Source organism: Atheta coriaria, unplaced genomic scaffold (assembly GCF_025399875.1).
Source record: "Atheta coriaria isolate IRGN ID8LTWV9N9 unplaced genomic scaffold, Caltech_Dcor_3.1 hic_scaffold_6_pilon, whole genome shotgun sequence".
NCBI lineage: Eukaryota > Metazoa > Arthropoda > Insecta > Coleoptera > Staphylinidae > Dalotia > Dalotia coriaria.
In genome coordinates, this window is record NW_027045448.1 from 13,071,627 (window position 1) to 13,092,043 (window position 20,417).

The window sequence follows — 20,417 nt, forward strand, 5'->3', positions numbered from 1 at the left end:
TCAAAGGCGAGACAAATGCAAAAAAAATTAAATGCATGTTCAATCATGATACCGAGTACAATATGACGTTTTAAGTGGCAAAAAGTGTTAATAAATATATAAATCAACTTGTGTATTATTTTCTTGGCGTCTGGTGTGTGCAATTGAGTTTTGTGGATTAAAATGGCTGCCAACAAAACCAAAACATGATTTTCTGTGTTTCTTTGTATAAATAATTTATTATTCTTTTGACAGTCGCGAGTAGAGTATGTAAACTAAACAAATCGCGTAATGCAATTGGAATTACGAGTCTGGCAAGCGCGACAAACCGGAAAAACGCATTGCAAAGCAAGTCAATATGCCAAAAACGACAAAATTTCATTTTATTACAGAAAGAGTTAAAATTTAAAAGCATTGCACATTTCACACAATATAAACGCATTTTAATGCTTTGGTTGACTGCTTTTGATAATCTAAAACTTTAAAGTGACTTTTGACGTCCATCATAAACATAAATCATGAATTAAACCGTATGCAACCCGTGTTTATTATCAAAAAACATAAATCCCGTATTTCGTGTGTTTTATTTTATTTATACGAGTTTTTATCATGCCACAAGAAAATATATAAATGTGTAGCACGTAGCAATGTTCTAGATTTGAACGGGGGCGAAATTTATTCCTAGTTTTTACGCGCGGGCAAAAAGTGGCACAGGGAGGAAACTGTGTTGAACTGTTGAAACCTACAACCGGCAACCTGCTGGAATCGAACTAATGAAAAACAAACAGTGGAGGAGCGCGTGGTGAGCGTTTTCCTTGCTTCAAAAACTAGACGTTTTCCATGTGGTATTTTGCATGTGTTCAAACGGTAAAAATATGTAATTGAAAAACTTTCGTTAAATAAACAACAAATTGAGCTTGATTGAATAAATATCATAACAGAAGAACAAGCAGACGATAAAATTATTAGTGTTTTGTGTAAATTTATACACAAAATAAAATTAATTAAAAAATAAAGAAAATTTGTGTTTTTTTTTGTGAATTTCATGAGTTTTTCGCGTTTTTTCTTGTTTTTATAGCGTGATACTTTGTATTTTCGAAGAAAACAAATGAAAATCTACTTAACCTCGCTCCATTATTTTACTAGACTTTTATGAGCCATTAAACAATCAAAAATCACAAAATCGCATAAAATTAAAATAAAATATCAAAAAACTTACCAAGAAACCATTTTAAAACCGGCGGTGGATTTCCATAATGCGACATACATTTAATCACACCAACTTCGCCATGCAGAGCTGTCAAATTATGCCCGGGCAGGACCTGCGATGCGTTGTATTCGATCCTCGGTCTTTGCGGAGCCACTGAAAAGAGAAATCAAAAGTTGCGAGATTTAATTGAATTTCCAAGATTAATTCCGACAAGAAAATCCCAATTTTCCAAACAAAACCGAAATTTCAGCAGCAAGATGATAAACGAGACGCGCGCCGCGCGCTTCTGATACAAAAAGCACGCGCGGCGTTCTAATCACGAAACAAATAGAGTTAAAACACGGAACACGGAAATTTGAGCAACAAGACATACGCTTACGGAGGAGGCCGCCAGAGTCGAAATGGTTCATTAATTAAATAAATTGGAAACGCAAAAATTAATTAGTTTGCGCCGATGATGCTGTTGCTGCTGCTGTTGCTACTGCGAAAGCGAGCAGTTTGGCGCGCGCTCATTCATCGCGTAATCCTTAAAATAAGATGACTTGTTTGCGCTTCGACGACGTGCGAATCGCGTTTCGGCGAGTTTAAGAAGACTAAGAGATTTTGGTTTCGCCGCGAAGGAGATTAACTGTGAAGCTAATTTCCTCTTGAATTGCAAGAATATTATTTCGGGTAAAATTAAACGAATTTGGAAGAAATTCAAAAGTAAACGAATTATTCTACAATCAATCAAAGGATATTTACTTGACATAATTTTTTATGTGTTTAATACATCCCTACTAATATTATAAATGCGAAAGTCCTGATGTTTGTTACACTTTCACGCAAAAACTACTTAACCGATCATCATGAAAATTTGTACACATATTCTTAGTGGTCCCCGAATGGTTATAGGCTAATTTTTATTTAATAAAAAAAATGATTTTTTAAATAAAATAAAGAAATTGTTTAGCCAATAATACCTGTGCATCTGGCTATTTGACTACTTTAACGCCATCTAGCATTCCAGCAATGAAGCTCAAACCTAAGTACTATAGTACCATCACACTGAATTATCACACTGTATTACCGACTGCTACGTCAACATCAAATCCAATTGACTACACTATGGAGACTGTACACTATACTTCCATAGACTATACTTTCAGCCATTTTAAACTTCCCGCCATTCTACTTCATTGTTACTTCTTCTGTGACTACAGACGCGTACGGATGCAACTTCATTATTTTAGATATTCGCGAGCGAAGCCGCGGATTAAAGCTAGTGGTATATAAAGTATCAAGTGGCTAAACGCGAGTTTCTGTCTATTTTTGCTATATTTACTACATTCACTCAATTTCCACTAAATGTACATTCAAAGTGCGCAGGCGCGTGACTAAAACCTGTGACTAAAGTACTTTAGTCACCGCCTTGACCATACGTGTTTAAATTAACACTTTTTGTGTCTAAAACCATAAAAAACAGCCACATTAAAGGTGAAAGAAGAAAAAATATGAAATCAAAACAAAAGTCCCCTAACATGCATTCCTTAATAAGTAATACAAAATACAAATTAATTAATCACTTTTAAAATTGTTTATAAACATAAAACAATTTTTTAATTTCCGAAAACTTCCCAAACCACAATGTTATTCACCATTGCAGTGTGTCCCAGTTTAAGCGTAAATACGAGCGCAAAACGATGACGTCGTCCTGCCGCCGCCTCGCTTCGAGTTTTAATTAAAATTAGACACAATGTGCGCCTCCCTTCACCCCCTGCCCCCACCAAACAGTATACGACGACCGTCTCACCGCGCTTCGGCGTCGGCCAAGTAATAAAATTATAACACCGTGGAATAATTTCGTTAATTAGGAAAGTTTCGATGTTATTATAAATAGTCTGACTTCTTCAATGCTTGCACACTTACTGCACCAACAACAGCACCCCTACGCCTTCGCTCACCTTCTGGATATTGTGTTGTCGAAGACAACAAAGCCACCAAAACGTTTTCTCTGTTCAACAATCCTCCTTGCCGTAAATCTAAACGCAAACAACAACAATATCCAGATGAAAACGTTCATCGTGAAGACGACGCTGAAGACATTAGAGCTTCTCAAAGGGTGCCAACGGGCATGTAAACTTTGTGGCGGCAAGTTGTACGCAATTACTTACGTATTCAATCATCTCTGTCAGGTGGAGGAAGAATTTTCCAACGCACAAAAGTCATGAAATATTAAACTTTACAAGAGTTAACATGTTGATCAAATTTATAAGGTTATGTGGTATCCGCTGTCAACACTTATCAATAATGTAATTAATCAATCAATATCACGCCAAACCCTTGGAGATGAAATTTGCGCTAAAGTGTTCGACTTACAACCGCAGCTTAAGTTTTCGTATTCAAGTTGTTGTTGACACTTGATAGTGGCTTGAATGGTGCCAATGTTGCTTTTATCGTCTCTCGCCTGGTTTTACACGGTTATTAGTTCCGCGTGGAAAATGTTATCACTTTGCGTTAATTACGAGAGTGCGACGTCGACAAGCACCACGAGAGAGGGAGTGTTGTGTCGTTGTTTTCGCACGCTGTCCTAACGAGGCATTACAACCCCGCCGCAATGACGGTGGCGGCGGCAGTGGCGGCTAAAACGTCCGCTGCGCGTTAAAGTTGACGCGCCAACTTTGCCAAAGTAGGCATTAAATTGATTTTGCAATCAACTTTTGTGCAAGTTATCGTAAACGCCTCCGACATGTTAAAATCACAACCACCAGCGCCACCTATCATTAGAGTATAGTATACATGCGCGCGTACATAGAAAATTAGCAATTTATCTGATGAATGTTTAAAATGTTGCTTATTGTTTTGGCGTTGAAGAAGACGAAGCGGCGCGTACATGCAAAACATCAGCCGAGTTAATTAGATTTCGCTTTCGGCGCATGATTAACAAGCGGTCGACGCCGCCCGGAAATAATTTGCCACCAGCCACGAACGATGAAGATGGATTTTCTAAGGTAGGCTGCAGAAAACCGACAAATGTCAGAGGAATAACTGATGTAGAAAACAAATTGATAATCTCTGTATATTTTTTAATAAAAAATGTTCCCTAACCTAAAAATTTAACCTATAAAAAGGTTAAAAATAAAGGTCTGGGAGATAATGACATGATCAGCATGAGATTTCTAAAAAATTTAATATAGTCTACCCACGATGCGTCTACCAATAGCATTTTCCACGTTTTCGGGCTTGGGAAACAAATAAGCAACATCTTGAATACTGCAGAAGGGTGTCAGTCCCTTTTTTACCCTGCCTACAACACCTACACTCGAACTAAACATCCCCTAATCCCTTAACCCTGATGTGAAAGTGGAAAAGCGAAAAGCGAACGAATTTCGGGTCGAAATCTAAATCTACACATTCTACACTTTCGTCATCGACACCCACACTCCCTACCCCCACCCCCATACTCAATTCACTCCTCTAGGGGTTCCTGGTGATGTCGAAGAGGTTGCGAAAGGGAGGAACCAGCAAATAAATGTAATCGCCCGCGACGCTTCCACCGCCACCCGAGCAATTTCGTTGGGCGCGCAAGCAAATAGGGTGTTAAGATAGCAATGTTTCGGCACCAGCTACATCTTGATTACGCACCCTTCCCTTCGACGACATCACCAGCAGTGTCACCAGTATCGCGTACTCTCGTACTTGCGGTTGGCGTAACCCGCTAACATACAATTCTACATATTCACTGCTCCAAGGTGTAAGCACCATCAGCGACATAAACCCTACTTGCTCACTATGTGCACCACTCCAGTTTTAGTTGTGGAGTATTCCCCTAAGGTCAGTTGGGAGTATAATACTGCTGCTCGCACTGTTACCAGCACAATAAGCGACAATAAGCCGCTTTAATGTGAATGTCCTCAATGTCCCTCAACGAGTTACAAGCAGCTTGGACTGGTACGCAACATGAATACGAGTAGTACTCCAAGAGGGGAAGGGGTAGGAAAAGGGTCTGGGCAATATGGACATGTAAAGTACTTATCCCAGGGATGATTTCACACAATATTTGATTGAAATATTTCTATAAACAATTTTCGGAAAGAATTTCTTGGTGAAAATCTGCTTTTAAAGGATTTCCGGCAAAATTTTTGTTTTAAACTTCATGCACCACTCTATTAGCTAGCTTTTTGCTTTAATCTACCCTCTGGTGCTTTACTCCTCATCATCCTCATTCATTTTGATACTTGGCGAGTTCAGGACATCACATCCACCCCCACAAGTCAGAGCTCGCGTAAATTTTCGGTTTCTTCGCGCTTCTTGCTCATTTCTTTCGCTTGGGAATGCAGTAATTAATTTTAATAGCGATAAACTTAATGAGACTTGAGCTTTCGCGCGCGCTCGTTTTAATTAAACAATTTTTGGCAATATTTTCACGGAGAAGTCACGAACAAATCCGCGCAGATTACAAACGCCAAACACAAAGTGTTTGTCCTCGCGAAGAATAAATAAATCTCCGCGCATTTAATGAGAAAATGCTAAAATGATACTAAAAACGCGCACGTAAAGACCTACGACAAGTACGCCACGAGACCGGAAGCGGAATGACAAGCAAAACAACATGACGGTCGTAAACGGTGTTGGCGTTGTGCTCCTCTCATGTTTTATGCCTTCATAATAACACTAATAATAATAATAAATTAGAACAGCGTTGAGATGTTGAGCGTTTGATGATTCTGCACGCTTACAAAGACTTAAAATGTGTCAACAACAACAAGACGCAGTGGAAAATAAAAATTAAACACAAAATCCGCTTTTAACTTAACTTATAAGCTGTATAAGTAAAGTAAAGTCATAAATAATAATAAATAAAGTGTTAATTACGAAGTGTAGTGAGTGCCGCCCTCTAGCGAAACTTCTTATCGTGTTATTAGAGTTGCCTAGCAGCTGGATTAGTTGCGAGTCAGATTTCGAAACGCCTGCGACCGGAAATGTATCAGCAATTTGCCGAAATTCATTAATCACTAAGCGAGCGCGCGCGCGACTCGAGCGGCCGAGGCTTATTAATTATATTAATGATTTAATACCGACGCCTTAATTACAGTCGCGGCGCGGCGCACCGACGGCCGGATGATGGATTATTATATTAATTTATAATCTGTGCCACACAGCGTCCAATGTATCGCTGATGACTGACACTGCCATTGTCTCCATGAAAAAAAATATTCAAACTTATTCTCGGACCCAACTAAATTGGATTCCAAAACACCAAAAGTTTTTAATTAAAAAAAAATTATAAAGAGAAATTAGTCACCAGTGTCGATGAATATGCATTAGATGTAAGCGTAATTTCTTGCTAATGACTAATTGCTTGTTTGTGACTCTTGATTAAGAGCGCGCTCGCAGGCGTGTAATATTATTAATAATTATTAACATTGCGCGCAAAGGTGAAATCGTATCGCAAAGTTCGCGCGCGCGATAGTTTCGTCGACATTTCCTGCGACCGACACATTCGCAGAAACTTGCCGCATGCAGCGAACATCTGTTTATAACCAAATTGCAGAAACACAGGCGCGCTGGGCGTGAAACTAAGTTAGTGAGCAAGGCACCATGCCGCGCGCAGAACTGAGGACTGCGGCCGGGGAGAGAAACTAACTTGGCAGCGCTCGGCGAAATCATGCTGAAACACTATGCAGCGGCGAAGAGCCAGCGTCTGGAGTCGGGTGGCATGAAACATGCACACTGCCGGAAACCAGCACCACATCAATAACAATTCGTCGAAAATTAGAACTAATTATGACGCAGATACAAGTACATAAACCATACAACACATGTTGAAATAGATATTTTGAAGAATTAAGAAAATTTTATGGAAATTGTTGGTTTAGTTGGTCAAAAAATTGATTTTAAGTTGTTTTTGACGTTATTCTTGAGTTTGACAGAAAAATTGACAGTTAATGGCCCTAAATTGTGAAAAAATTAAATTTAAACAAAATAAATTGTGTTGCACGTGGTAGGAAACTTTTCTTACACTTTACATGTGTACAACACATTTTACACTAGATATTTACAATTAAAACGAAAATTTTGGGGAAATAGTTGGTTTAGTTGGTAAAAAATGTAATTTTAGGTTGTTTTTGACGCTATTCTTGAGTTTAACAACGAAAAATTGACTGTTAATAGCCCTAAACTGTGAAAAAATTAAATCTAAACAAAATAAATTGTGTGGTACGTGGTAGGCAACTTTTCTTACACTTTACATGTGTACAACACATTTTACACTAGATATTTACAATTAAAAAGAAAATTTTCAAGAAATAGTTGGTTTAGTTGGTAAAAAATGTGATATTAAGTTGGTTTTGTCGTTATTTTGAGTTTGACAACAAAAAATTGATAGTTATTGGCCCTAAACTGCGAAAAAATTAAATTTAAACCAAATAAATTGTGTTGCACGAGGTAGGCAACTTTTCTTACACTTTACATGTAGATATTTACGATTTAAACGAATATTTTAGTAAAAAAGTTGTTTTAATCAGTAAATAATATGATTTTGAGTTGTTTTTCTCATCATTCTTGAGTTATTCAACGAAAAATTTACAATTATTGACTCAAAACAGCAAAAAATTCAATTCAAACAAATTTTAATTCAATTGCTGTGGTAGGCAACATTTCATACTTTTCAAATATTAAATTTTTTATTTTCAGTCTTATTGCTAATACAAGCAGGCTAAGTGCCTTGTTTAAAGGTAGTAAAAATCAATTTTATGCAAATCTGGCGTCATCACTCCCGGCAACGTCTTCGACGTCGATGCGGTCGGCGCACACGTGAATTCCCGCGTCTTGCGCGCGCCCTCATTTCGGCCGTTAACGCGCGCGTTTAAACGTAAACAGCAGTTCTGGTAATAAATTGCTCGCTCGCTCGCGGAAAGCCTTATTGCCTATTGTGTTATGTATTATGCATGCGCCCGGCGGCAAATACACGGCGCTACATAGGGGGCCTCGGCCGCCTCACGCGCACACACCCGCCGGCGATTTAATAACTGGCGCGGCATTATGCGCCTAAACGACGCAATTAATAACGAAATAAAAAGCGTAATTAAGACATTCATCATCCTCCACCTAGCACAAGACGGCTACCGACGCGGTTGTGGAAATTTTCTTCATTTTTTTCCAAGGTGCTTTACTTTTTTATGAGCTTCTTTTGTTTTATTTTCTCCAGGTGTATTTTTCAAAGAAACAGGCGAAAATATACATTTTTTAAGGTGAATATTTAAATTTGAAACAATTTTTTAAACTCCTCGTTGAATTTGAACAATTGAAGAAGAAATGCGTAGAAATGTCGTAGAAATGTTTTACAAAGAATATTCATTCACCTAGCCTTTTATATTCAATCGTTTTGCGCGTAAATTCACGCGCGTTTGAGAACATGAGAAGCTCGAAACGTGCAAACCCTCGAAACCACAAGATTGACTGCATTACAACAAGCCTTGCGGGCGGCTGCAGGAGACTTTGATTGTGCGCGCCCTCTCAAAATATCGCGCAAAGTAAATCGGTAATCGACATTCGCACATTTCGCCCACTTTGCATACGAATCGGTTTAAGCTCAACAAAACGTCTGCAGCGCATGAATATAATACGAAAACGTCAAGTGTAGTACACACGCACCGCACACAATATTCAAACATTTCAATTCCAGATTTGCATTTGCAGAATATAAACTCATCCCTGATGCGCAAAATATCGAGATTTAAAGTGCGGACGAATTGTCGGATGTTTAGCAGTTTATAGCAGTTTAACATCGTCGACCATCCGCCATTTTGCTTGTATTGCGATTACATTGTGCATCTTTTCGCATTCGATCAACAAAACTACTTTTCGCACATCCATTCCAAACCCATTCGCACGAATTGAGTAAATCTGAGCGCGCGCATAAACGAATTTCAGCTACACAACATCACATTATTGCATTCATGCCGGAGCAAAATTGAGTCAAGAGTAAATCTCCGCATTGAATACGCAGGGATATATCCTCTGTAGCTACTTTTAAATCCATTATAGGCGACGTCCTGATCTAAATTTAATTTTGAATTTTTCATTTTATGTTAATACATGCAACTCATTGCAGTGCAGCAGGATTGTGAAAAATAAAGCTTGGGGTTTAAATTACGACGCCATTTGCACCTAACAGTTGCGCATCGCATTTCAGCTTCTTAGAACGCTGTGCGCTTCGTCATGGATGCGGGGAAGGAGGAGATAGAGTGATACAATGCGATTCCTGCTGGATTCTGCTTGCGCACAAGGTGGAGATGGAGTGTCTTGAGGAAATCCGGTGCGTCAACATCAACAACCTAGGCGGCGACAATGTTTGCATGCGAATATCAAGCGTAAACACAAAGTGTCCGAGAAAATTTTTGTTAAAACCAAAACTAACCTCAAATCAACGCTACTGACACTTTTTTAAATTTATTTGTAGGTTAATTAACTTTTAAAAATTATTTTTTAATTTTTTGAGGTTAAGTAATAGTTTTGTAACTAAAAATATCCCCAACACTTTCTTCGTTAACCTCCAAGAAAATGGCGACTTTAGCTTAGCCGGTTTCGTGCGCAATCCACAAAGTGCTTCACTATATCAGCGCCGCGGGCGGTCGCTGGCAACGCAGCGCCGTTTCGTGATACGCGCGAAACGAATTACTAACGTGCCGACAGCCGACAGAAGAGACTGTGGTTGTTGTTCGACTGGCGGTGGGTTGTTGACGTTCGCCGCCGGCGGAAAGACGTCGTTCGCATCGAGCGCAACAATAACAATCTTTATCGATATTGCCAAGCGGCTGCCAAAGTGCATACGAGTCACCAGGATGCATGGGAGCCACGCCCCTGGTGTAAAAACCCTCACAATCTTACTACTACTACTCAACTAGTGGATAAGAAATAAAATTTAAATTTTTAACCAAGTCAATTTGCGTAAATTTTCACAAGTTTCGCATTTCGCGCGCATGTGAGTAAATTTCCCAGCACCACGCCAGGTTGAGCGGTGTATAATGTTGCGTTGCGGTGTCTACGAGTTAATTAAATGTCATTCGCCATTATTCATATAATCCACGACACATCGGCTGGCGTGCGGCTTTGCATGCGCATTATGTGGCAGCATGACGCCAGCCAGTTGCGGTGGCGCTTAGAAATTGTGGAAAACGTGGAAAATTGCCCGTGGGAGAGCATCGCACCACCACCACCACCACCAACGTCGGTGGCGTCGCGACGCGCGCTTTATTGTAACCAGCGAGCGCGCGCCGAGTTTCCGATAGCTATGCATGCCATTATAATTCGCCATACTTCATGAGAATCATGAGTACACACACACACACTCTCAACGAGTTAGGTTACCGTCTCGCCGGCGTTGCACTCAACTCCACCTACATTAACTGATATTTATAGCGTAACATAAGTTGCATACCAAAAACGGAGCCGGAGGAGAAGTAATTGAAATCGAACTTTTTGTAGCTTTCATCGTATGAAATTTCAATCCACGAGTAATGTGTAGATTAAGAGCGTAAAAGCTTTTGAAAAATACGAGTGTGTAAGAATATGCGAGCGAGGAGTATTATTTTGATTTAGGAGTTGAAGTTGGTAGATGTTATGAGAGGTTATGAGAAGATGAAATGACAATTTGTGAGAGACAGACGCGGTGGACGTGTGGTGCGTGGCAGGAGGTAGTTATGAGTTACTTCCAACTTGGAACTAGTTGAGGAAAACAAGAATTCGGAGGAAAAAATAAGAAAAAGTGGGAAAACCTGCGGGAAAGCAACAAAATGTTACAAAATGAACCAAAATAAACCGTGTAGATATTTATCATAAATTATTTGTTTTAATATTAACATTTAAATAAAATTTTATCAGAAAAATTGTTTTTTTGTTGTTTTTTTTCACAAAATTTTATGAAAATCAGTTTTTTTTACGTAGTATTAACAGTATTACTCGAAATAAAATACCCAGAGGGTATAAATACGCTAGTAAATCACATTGGCGACCCGCTTGCCGTGCGCCCGCGCATTATTGTGTTTTTCACCGAGAAAACGACGAGAAAAAGTGCGCCGCACACCACGCCGAAATGATATATGAAGTCTAATATCGCGCGATATTCTAATAGGAAATAATCTTTTTCCTACACGTTTCTTATTTTCTCGCAGTTCCGTTCGGCTCCATCCGTTTCCGCGCGAGTTTCACCCGAAATTTCGACATCAAATTACTCACAAACATATTTTTTCCACAATTTATATCCATGGCAATATTTCAGGTATTTCCCTACTAAAACCAACGCAAAAACTTTCCCGAACTCTTGTTGAAATTAAAGTTTAAAAGACAAAGTTAGCATTAAGTCACTCGAGTTAATATCAAGTTAATAAACTCAACACAAAGTACTCGTAAGTGAATATACGTTGTTATTGAAGATGTTAAAGCTGTGCTGCTGCTGCGCTAAGAAAACAAAATGTTTCTAGCCATGTCATTGCATATTCGGCACACACAATATCCGGTTATCCGCGCGGCGCGAGTTTCTCGTCCGGATTCTTCTGCGCGCACACTTAATTAATGGAATCAAGCGACGAGCGGAAGCCAACCAAAGTGAATCGGCGTGCAACACTTGTTTCTGTTTTATAATGCGCGCGCGAGCTCATGAAGATGATGAAGACGCTCGGGGAAGAAGAACGCTTATGAGCTTAATTTTAAGCGTACAAAGTAAATTCGTGCAGCAGCGAAGGCAAATATTGTTGCGAAATGAGGATTTGTACTAAACTCTTATAATCCTTTTAGAGTTGTAGACTTGTAGACTTTGTGCACACGCACACAGAGAAAATAAAAATAAAATAAAGAGATAACTTATTTTGTGTAAAAAACAAAAAAATATTTTTTAAAATAAAATTGTAGTTATTAAATGCTCGTCAATTTCAACTGGAGGACGACATGTACTCGTACGTGGAAATGCCAACGTCGTCCAGTTGTGCAGAATGAAAGATCGAATCAGTGCGCGCTTGAAATCGCCAGGACGCTAAAAAACGTCAGCATGCGCGTCGAGAGCAGAAAGAATTGGCATTGCAAGGACGACGAACCACGGCATGCAGGTCGAGAGTTGATTGAACGCTCCTGCGAATTGTACCGAAAGTCAGGAATGCAAGAAATCTGCAATTTCTTTTATTTTCATTCATAAATATTTGATTTTTAAATTTTTTTTCTCAACATTTTTTCAATACAAAAAAAAAACGACCCAAAGAAAATGTCCTATTAACTTTTATCCCAACACTTTCTTGGTATACCTATTACCCCATTACTTTCAAATATCCCCGACCCTCATTTTCCGTCCGCATCCCCGCATAATAAAGACATATAACGCATAATAATAAACATAAACTTTTAATATTTCTCGCTTCCTTCACTCAAACTCACATTTCGCGTGGATGTTGACGCATTAATGCGCAGAAAATAAAAAACGAAAAAGTAATGAAGACTTATATCGACGTTATGCAACCAAACACACACACCGTAAATAAATACTCGTTGTTGAAAATTTCACAAACAATCCAATTAAATCTCCACAAAGCAGGCGAAAGCTTAAAACTGGAGAGCGGCGAGTTTTTCCGTCGGAATTATTCTGCAAAAATAGTTTCAAGTTTGAATGCAAAGCGCGCAGATAAATTGAATTGTTACTGTTTGCGTTGGGTGGGTGGTATGCGTCGATGTTCAGATGTTATTGATGCTCTTTAGAATAAACGACCGAGAGTAACGCGGCAAATGGTCGGGAATATGCGGAACGATGGCGGGCACAATGTGCTACTTCTACTCTAGGCCACCCACTGTACTCCGGCACACACACAGCAGTTGAAAATATCGCCGGATAGCGCGCTATGCGCGCTTTATCCTTCGTTTCCGGTAACATAACATCGACTCTGAGTAAAGTTACTTTTGTTGGCTACTCAATACGCCTGCAAAAATTGATCGAACCATCTGTTTTATTTCCCCGCAAAAAAAAAAAAAAGAAAAAAATCGTTTATTTCAATTTAAAATCAGATATCAAAAGTTTTGTCTCGCGTTAATAGTTTAAAGTTTCCCCAAGTTTAAGTTTATTATGAGAAATCGCTGAATCGATTACAAAACGCAACATTTCCATGGCGATGGCGATTAAGAGTTTGCCGAAGCGAATTACATTCAGCATTTTTCCGCAACGTTTTTATTCAAACAATGCGGATCGGAAATGCCCGTACACATCGCGCGCGCGCGGAAAACTTTTCTCCATCTTGCCGCTTCCCCAACCACCAACTCGCAAGAAGCGTCCAAGCGGGCTTCGTTAGCAACCCGCTCGACAAGTCGCGCATCAGTAGCGCGTAACGAATGAAAGAAATTTTAAAAACTTCTTAATTACATTTTCCGTTTGGTGTAGTTTAACGAGCAGTTTTTTTTTCTTCATTCTTTCAGTGTTTATTTTTATTTCTTGCATTATTATACCAACCGACATTAAAATTTACCGCAACTTATTATTTTATTCTTATCCCTTGAGGGGATCTATGTCTGCGCTTCTCGGCAGACGTTTGAAATATTTCTCAAGCGGCCAGAGTTAAAGTCAAGGCAGGAGTCACCCGCCCCCTCGGAGCGGCGGCGCATAAACTAAACGCGCTTCATATTTTTATTCATGCAGTAAAGTAAAAGTAGTTATGTATACCGCGGCCGGGCAGCAGCAGCAGGAGAAGAGAAAATGCAAGACGCTCTCAGGGATGACAAAGCGTCGGCCATAAAGACTTCTCTGGCATATTTTCTTACTCTCTGCTTTTGCTTTTGCAAGTGAACCGATGATATCAAACGACACAAACAACTTTTACATCAAACGAAAAAAAAAATCAAGAATTTTTTTTTTAATAAAAATCATGATTTCGTATTAAAACTAAAACTATCGCGTGATTTATATTGCAACATCAATAAATGTCGCTGAAAATCCAGTTTAGATATGCAATAAAACATGAAATATCAACCGCAGTAAATATTTCGAAAGATAATCAATATTTTATCTTTCGAGCGATAAAAGTAAAGTCGCCATCGTTGATTTTTTGTCATCGCGTCATAAACCACGCTCGTGCACAAGCACAAGCAGTTTAGTTAGAGTTTCGTGCCGGAGCATCAAACTTTCGTCTCGACTGCGTTATGAATTTTCTACACCACCGAAAAAAAAAAGTCAAAAATGAAAAAGTCGCCGGCGGAGCAGCGTTTTCTTTTGAGTGAATAAATGGTGTGCAATCCGCGAGTTTATGTTACGTTATATTATGTCCTCCATTCCAAGCGACTTCTCTGCAACTCCAACTAGTGTCCTGCTGAGTGAAAAGCTAAAGCTAAACTGTGATGATATCAAAAGGAAAACGTAAATAAAGACCACTGGATGATGAAAAGTGGTGGAATGCTTATGTTGGCGGTTAACTGGCATACGCCCAAACAAATCACGACGAAGATGAAATGTTTGATGTGTTTCCACTGATGCACAACACGCGGAATTGTTGAGTGTTTATTTATTGGCCGCGCGAGCGCAGATATAAAACCCGCGCGCGCGATTGAAAGCCTGTCAATCGCACGCTGGGAATTTATTGATGTGTTCAGAGAGATAATCACGACAGACACACAATGAACGTTTAGTCAAAGTGGTACAATAAAACAATAGTCGCCCAGCGAGCGCATTGTTTTTTTCACTAAACTTTTCACTAAATATTGGAAAACAATGCGTGATATTTTATTGTTTCACTTTTATCGATGACAATGATTGTCTGCGCAGTGATTTTGATTGTTTTACAAAAAAATATACAAAGTGTTCCGAGCAAGTTTTCATTATTTTTGGGTAAAAAACTAAAATAACACGTTTTTTTTTTCGTTTTGTGGAGAAGAAGTAAATTGGCTAGTTTTTTACAACTTTTTCCTTCATTCTCCCACGTCAGTGGCATTCCATTAGTGGTTATCGCTCCATCTGCCACGGTAATTTACAATCCGCCCTTCGGCCTCGCGCCTTTTTGGGCGAAGCGATTTACGCGACACTATGTTACCGAACGAAAACAGCAAACAGAAAAAAAAAACACACACACGCGCGCACAGATCGTCAAAATTGGCAAAGGTCGCCGGTCACGCATTTTTCGTATTTCCGCATTTCGGCGTTTTCGCATTTTTCCCGGCCGCAAACTCTACTAATCGAAGCTGCGATTGATTGCGTGGCGTTTTACGACCCGCTACATACACCAACACTCAAATATCACGTGTGAAACACACGAAAACATCGATAAACTACGCGCTATGACCGAAAATTGAAATCGAAAACGGAAAAAACGTTGGTTTTTTATATGTAATGTAATCATTCGCATTGGAAATTCATATTTATTGTTCAAATCGAAACGAAATGTGATTCAATCGCCCAATTTTGGCGTAGAGCTTTTTTACACCTACGTTTTCATATGTTATATGTTATTCTCGTTTCGGGGAAAGTCAGACTTTAAATTTTCCATTTCTGAGTTGAAAGCAGCTTGAATCCTTCCGTTTGCAAGCGTTTTTTCCACGTTATTCTTCGTTTTTATTGTTTTTGCTTTTATTTATTTCGCCGACGTCGACGCTGAGACTCATCCACGCGAGGCGGTTTGTTTACACCTAGCCGACGGAGGAAAACAAGCCGAATCAGGGATTTTCTTTACGCGCAACAGTATAGTTCCAAGGCCGTAAAGAGATTCGGGTGCAAATTTTGCGCCAGACGGGCGCAAATATAACGTAATTGATTTTTGCATTGCACCGCTGGGAATTCAACCCGCGCACACGTAGACGAAAGAAAACCGTGTAATAAAAATAAACATCAGAAACAGACGCACGCCGAAATACGAATAATAAAATCCAAATTTATCCAAAGTGAATACCCTGTATTAAACTATTTTTAAAACCGCCGTCCGGATATTTTACAGCGGCTTCCGCTTCAACATCTGATATCCTCGGCTGGATTTTCGTATCCGCGTTGTAATTTTCAACAAATTTCCAGGTAGAACGCTGGCTGGTAGTTTTCCTTGATTTTCTCGGTTTGCACAACGCCGTTGATGGATTCCTGATGATCCTGATTGCTACACGCCGCTTTCGTCCTTTCTCACCTTCCCCAGCAACTACGACCGACGTTTCAAGTTCCCATTTTCTATCATTCCATCATTTCACACCAACAAACCTGCTCTCACATACACATTCCTATGATGGAATGGCTGCAACCCACAAAACCACAAACCTCACACTATCGCACTCGTAATCATGCTGTGCGACTAAACCGCGGGACAAAGACGGAAAATCCTGGCGCGTGGTGGTTAGCTGAGCGCGTGTTTGTGTTCGTGGCAGTACATCGTAATATGTACTCAACTTCCAGGCGAGTTATCTCTGTTTATATTCCGGGAGTGATTTATCAACAAGCCGCCTCGCGCCTCATGCGAAGCAGACGAAACTGGCAATGGAGTTAGCTCTGGAGTTGGGAGACGAACGACTCTTCTCCACCAGTCGTGAGCCAAAGCCATATCCAATAAATTCTAATTTCGCGACTCGCAATCGCAATCGTAATCAGCATGATTTACAAGTGAAGATACCAAAACCAACGCAAGTCAAAAACGAAATAAACCATTAATATGATCACAAATCACGTAAAACTCACGTATCCATCCGAGTTGGTTAATTGAGTAGCCTAACTTGATTTGCAAAGGTCGAAAATTCAATCACACTTAACTCAATTCATGCACCTGCAACTTGCGTGTATATTTGGTTGCAGGCATCGACAACACACGCATGAACCACCACGGATGCCTAATTTTAATTCAGTTTAGACTGAATCTCGTCGTCGTCATTCTTCCACACCCACTTCCCGGCAAGATAAAGACAAGGGTATGGATAGCGAGAGTGACTGGAGGCGGCGGCGGCGGCGGCTATATTTAATTACACGGATAATGTACTCGCTAATACAGCTCGAGGTGTCTATGATTATTGGATTACCAACGCCGCGACAACTGGGGATGCAAAATTACAACGGATTACGCCGCTCAGCCGCCGCCCCCAGACCGTGCGTACATCTGCATACATTTCGCGTCTTAGTTAGTACGCAAATTAATCTTCCTCCTCGTCTCGCGCGCGCGAGAAAAGAAACGCAGCCCTCTATGGAGACGGATGCATATTAATAGACTTCATTACAACCCTTTTCCTTTTGATTACCCGGCCGTCCCACTTGTGTTGTACACACTCATATAGTCATGAGGTCGAGTGGTGGGGGTACGACTTGTAGTTGGTTATTGGTACAAGCATTTAATTTCTGACCTACTCGTAGTACATTTTCCGTATGAATATTCCGTTGAGGGTTGAGAGTTGTGAGAAGAAATAAAAATTATATTTATGGAAAATACCTGTTAGCTGCTAGCCGCGTTGGTGGTTAGTTTTGGTAAAGTGTGGTTGCATGTAGCATGTAAATATCGCGCGTAATGCGTGCGGCAAATATATATTTATGGTAATAGAAGAGAGAGTAAAACAAAAGCACGCGGGGGTAATTTTACACGACAGAGGGTGTAACTACTAATAACGACTTGTAAATATATTAATGAGCGGATATTAATATTTATGATCGTGAAAATATTAAATTTAACTTTTAAATGTCACAAAATGTAAAATTAAATTTTTAATTTTTGATTTTTGGAATGAAAAGTTATTTCAAAAACAAATTTAGCCATTAAATCACACATTGTACATTCACATTTGTATTCGCATATAAAAGTATGTAATGCGTTGGCATAATAGGGAGTATTATACAACTTTTATGCTCCTCTGATGGGAGCACTTAGCGTTACGCGCACATTGAGTTTGTATTTTTATTTTGACTTGTGCAAAACGCGCATTTTCATCATTCTCGTATTCGTCATGCAACGATATTCGCTGTTTAAACCCATTGTTATTATTCATTTTCTTCAAAATGACGTTTTTGGAAATAAAACAAAAATGTCATTTGGGTTGCCTACCCGTATATACTAAAATTCTACACACTACAAATAATTATCTCCTAAACAATTTCTTTTAAAATAAAACAAAAAAAATTGTTATTTGGGTTGCCTATCTTTGTATTTTTAAAATAAAACAAAAATTTTGCTATTTGGGTTGCCTATCTTTGAATTTTAACATTTTAACACCCTGTATGTTAACCTAACAGCATTCTACATTTGTCCCCGCGTCGTGCGTGGCGTGAAGCTTTAACGTTTTTTTAAACGACCCCGAAAACGTTTGGCTACGTTTCTGGTACCATAGAAGCAAGTCAAGACGAATGCCGCCAATGAATCAGCGCACCGCCAACGGGGATAATCTGTCTCCAGGAGTTCCTTATACCCCCTTCGTTCTCTAAACGGCCCGATTCAACCACAACCCCCGCACCTAAACCAACTCCCGGCCAACATATATCTAAAGCTATTGCAGGACGTGCGTAGCGAAACAAAATATCCTTAAAGCATTCTTCGGCGTCGCTGCTGCGCCGCGCCGGAAACAGCCAAAGGAAGAAAACGATTTGTGCGTCGCTTGGAAAAATGGTCGCAGCGTAAAAATTTCCACCTTTTTGCAATTCAAGGCTCACATCGTCTTTCTCCGGCAAACAAAGTGTGGATACTTACGACGGGTGCGGTGATATTTTTTATTTTACTCTTTACCCGCTTGTAAGGTGTCACATATTTTATTTGTACTTATTACCTGCTTTCCGTTTTTTTCGTGGCGTGGTTTTTATTAAAACAATACAAGTCGTCGTGGTGGGACCACCCCTACCCCCAGAACTGAAATTGTCGTTTTTATTTAACGCGCGCCGCCATGATGAAATATGTCGCGCGTTTCGCGCCACTTTTGCCCCATATTTCTTCGTTATTTTCATCCCTGCGTCGACAATCCGGCGTGCGGTGGGCATAAATGAAATTCCGTAAAATTGAATGAAATAAGCACGACGAAACTCGGCCGGATGGAGATTGTTCGAGTGCAAATAATTGAATTATAGCTGCGCGCTTTGCATAAAAAGCCCAGTTTGACGACACACAGTTGCCGAAGGTTGCGCAAAGGGCACGCGGTGGTCGTGACCAGACAATGGGTTATTTGATCCGTGCATTTCGGGGCCGCAGCAGTATATAAATACAAATACAGCGCCGGATGCGCGCCGGCGTGATTTACGAGAGGCCAGAGCGCGCACGACGTCACTTCCTGCCGTCGACACTAACGGCATCTAGTGAAATAATGCGCGATTGTTAGTTTTGCTCGTGGGGGTGTTATTCCGTGGAAAAACGCCAATGATCGCCAAACGAGACGCCGCCGACGCCGAGAAGATGTTTAAAGACGAGAAATAAATGACTCTAAAGCTAACAAAAAAAAAGCGCGCGGCGAGTGTAAAACGAAGGCGACTCCGGAGGAAAACAGCGCCAAAGCGACAAAGCGCCGAAGCAAAACGCCATTATCGCCAAAGCGGGGCCAAACAGACTCGACGCAAACCGACTGTATTTATTTTATTTATTATCATCCAATCCAACCATTCGCGCGTTACAAAAAGACTCCGCCGAGGAGGAGAAAGACTTTGAATGCCAGAATCAGCCACAGTTAGACCACTATTTATGACTTAAAGATACTTTGTTATTTAATAACAAAGTATTTTTCAATACCGGAAACTATTAAACTCATTCTAAGAGAAAAAAAATGCAAAAACCACAAAAAGAAATATAAACCTTTACTTAAGAGACATTAGAATGCAATGAATGACATTCCGCGAATGGCCCAAAATTGCCGAACAAAACAACGAAAGAAAACGCCCCGGAAAAAAAGCATTCAATGCGCCGAGCAATTTCGTGCATCAATAGCAATCAATAGATTGCTTTCGTCCCCCATCTTCATCATCCCCTATTCCCTAAAAGCCTAAATATACACACTTAATGCGTTCACAAACTGCGCAACGGAAATAAACGCATTTTCGAATGCGTACGCGTAGAAATCCGAGGAATTCGTCGCTTAAACAAAGTCGCGCCGAGGACTTAGTGCACGCCATTTGCTAAGTATGCTCCCCGCATGTTATTGTTATTATGCGCTCGCTCGCAAATAATCCAATTCAATTCGCGCCCTCGATATATACATTCCGTTTATTTATTCGCAACCCTAGCGTGACAAACGAAACGGAAAGAAGAGAAGAAAAAGAAACGCAGACGCGAAAGGAAGCAATTCTATTAGACGTCGA

General features: G+C 40.0%; 1 protein-coding gene across 3 annotated transcripts in view; it reads right to left on the reverse strand.

The window, feature by feature from the left end:
• LOC135793869 (hemicentin-2) overlaps positions 1–20,417 on the reverse strand; it is a 121,862-nt gene that overhangs the window by 15,117 nt on the left and 86,328 nt on the right. For all 3 annotated transcript variants that reach the window (XM_065304981.1, XM_065304980.1, XM_065304982.1), the window contains exon 4: positions 1,199–1,342. In XM_065304981.1, the coding sequence (XP_065161053.1) occupies positions 1,199–1,342 (144 nt within the window). The remainder of the gene's footprint in view (positions 1–1,198; positions 1,343–20,417) is intronic.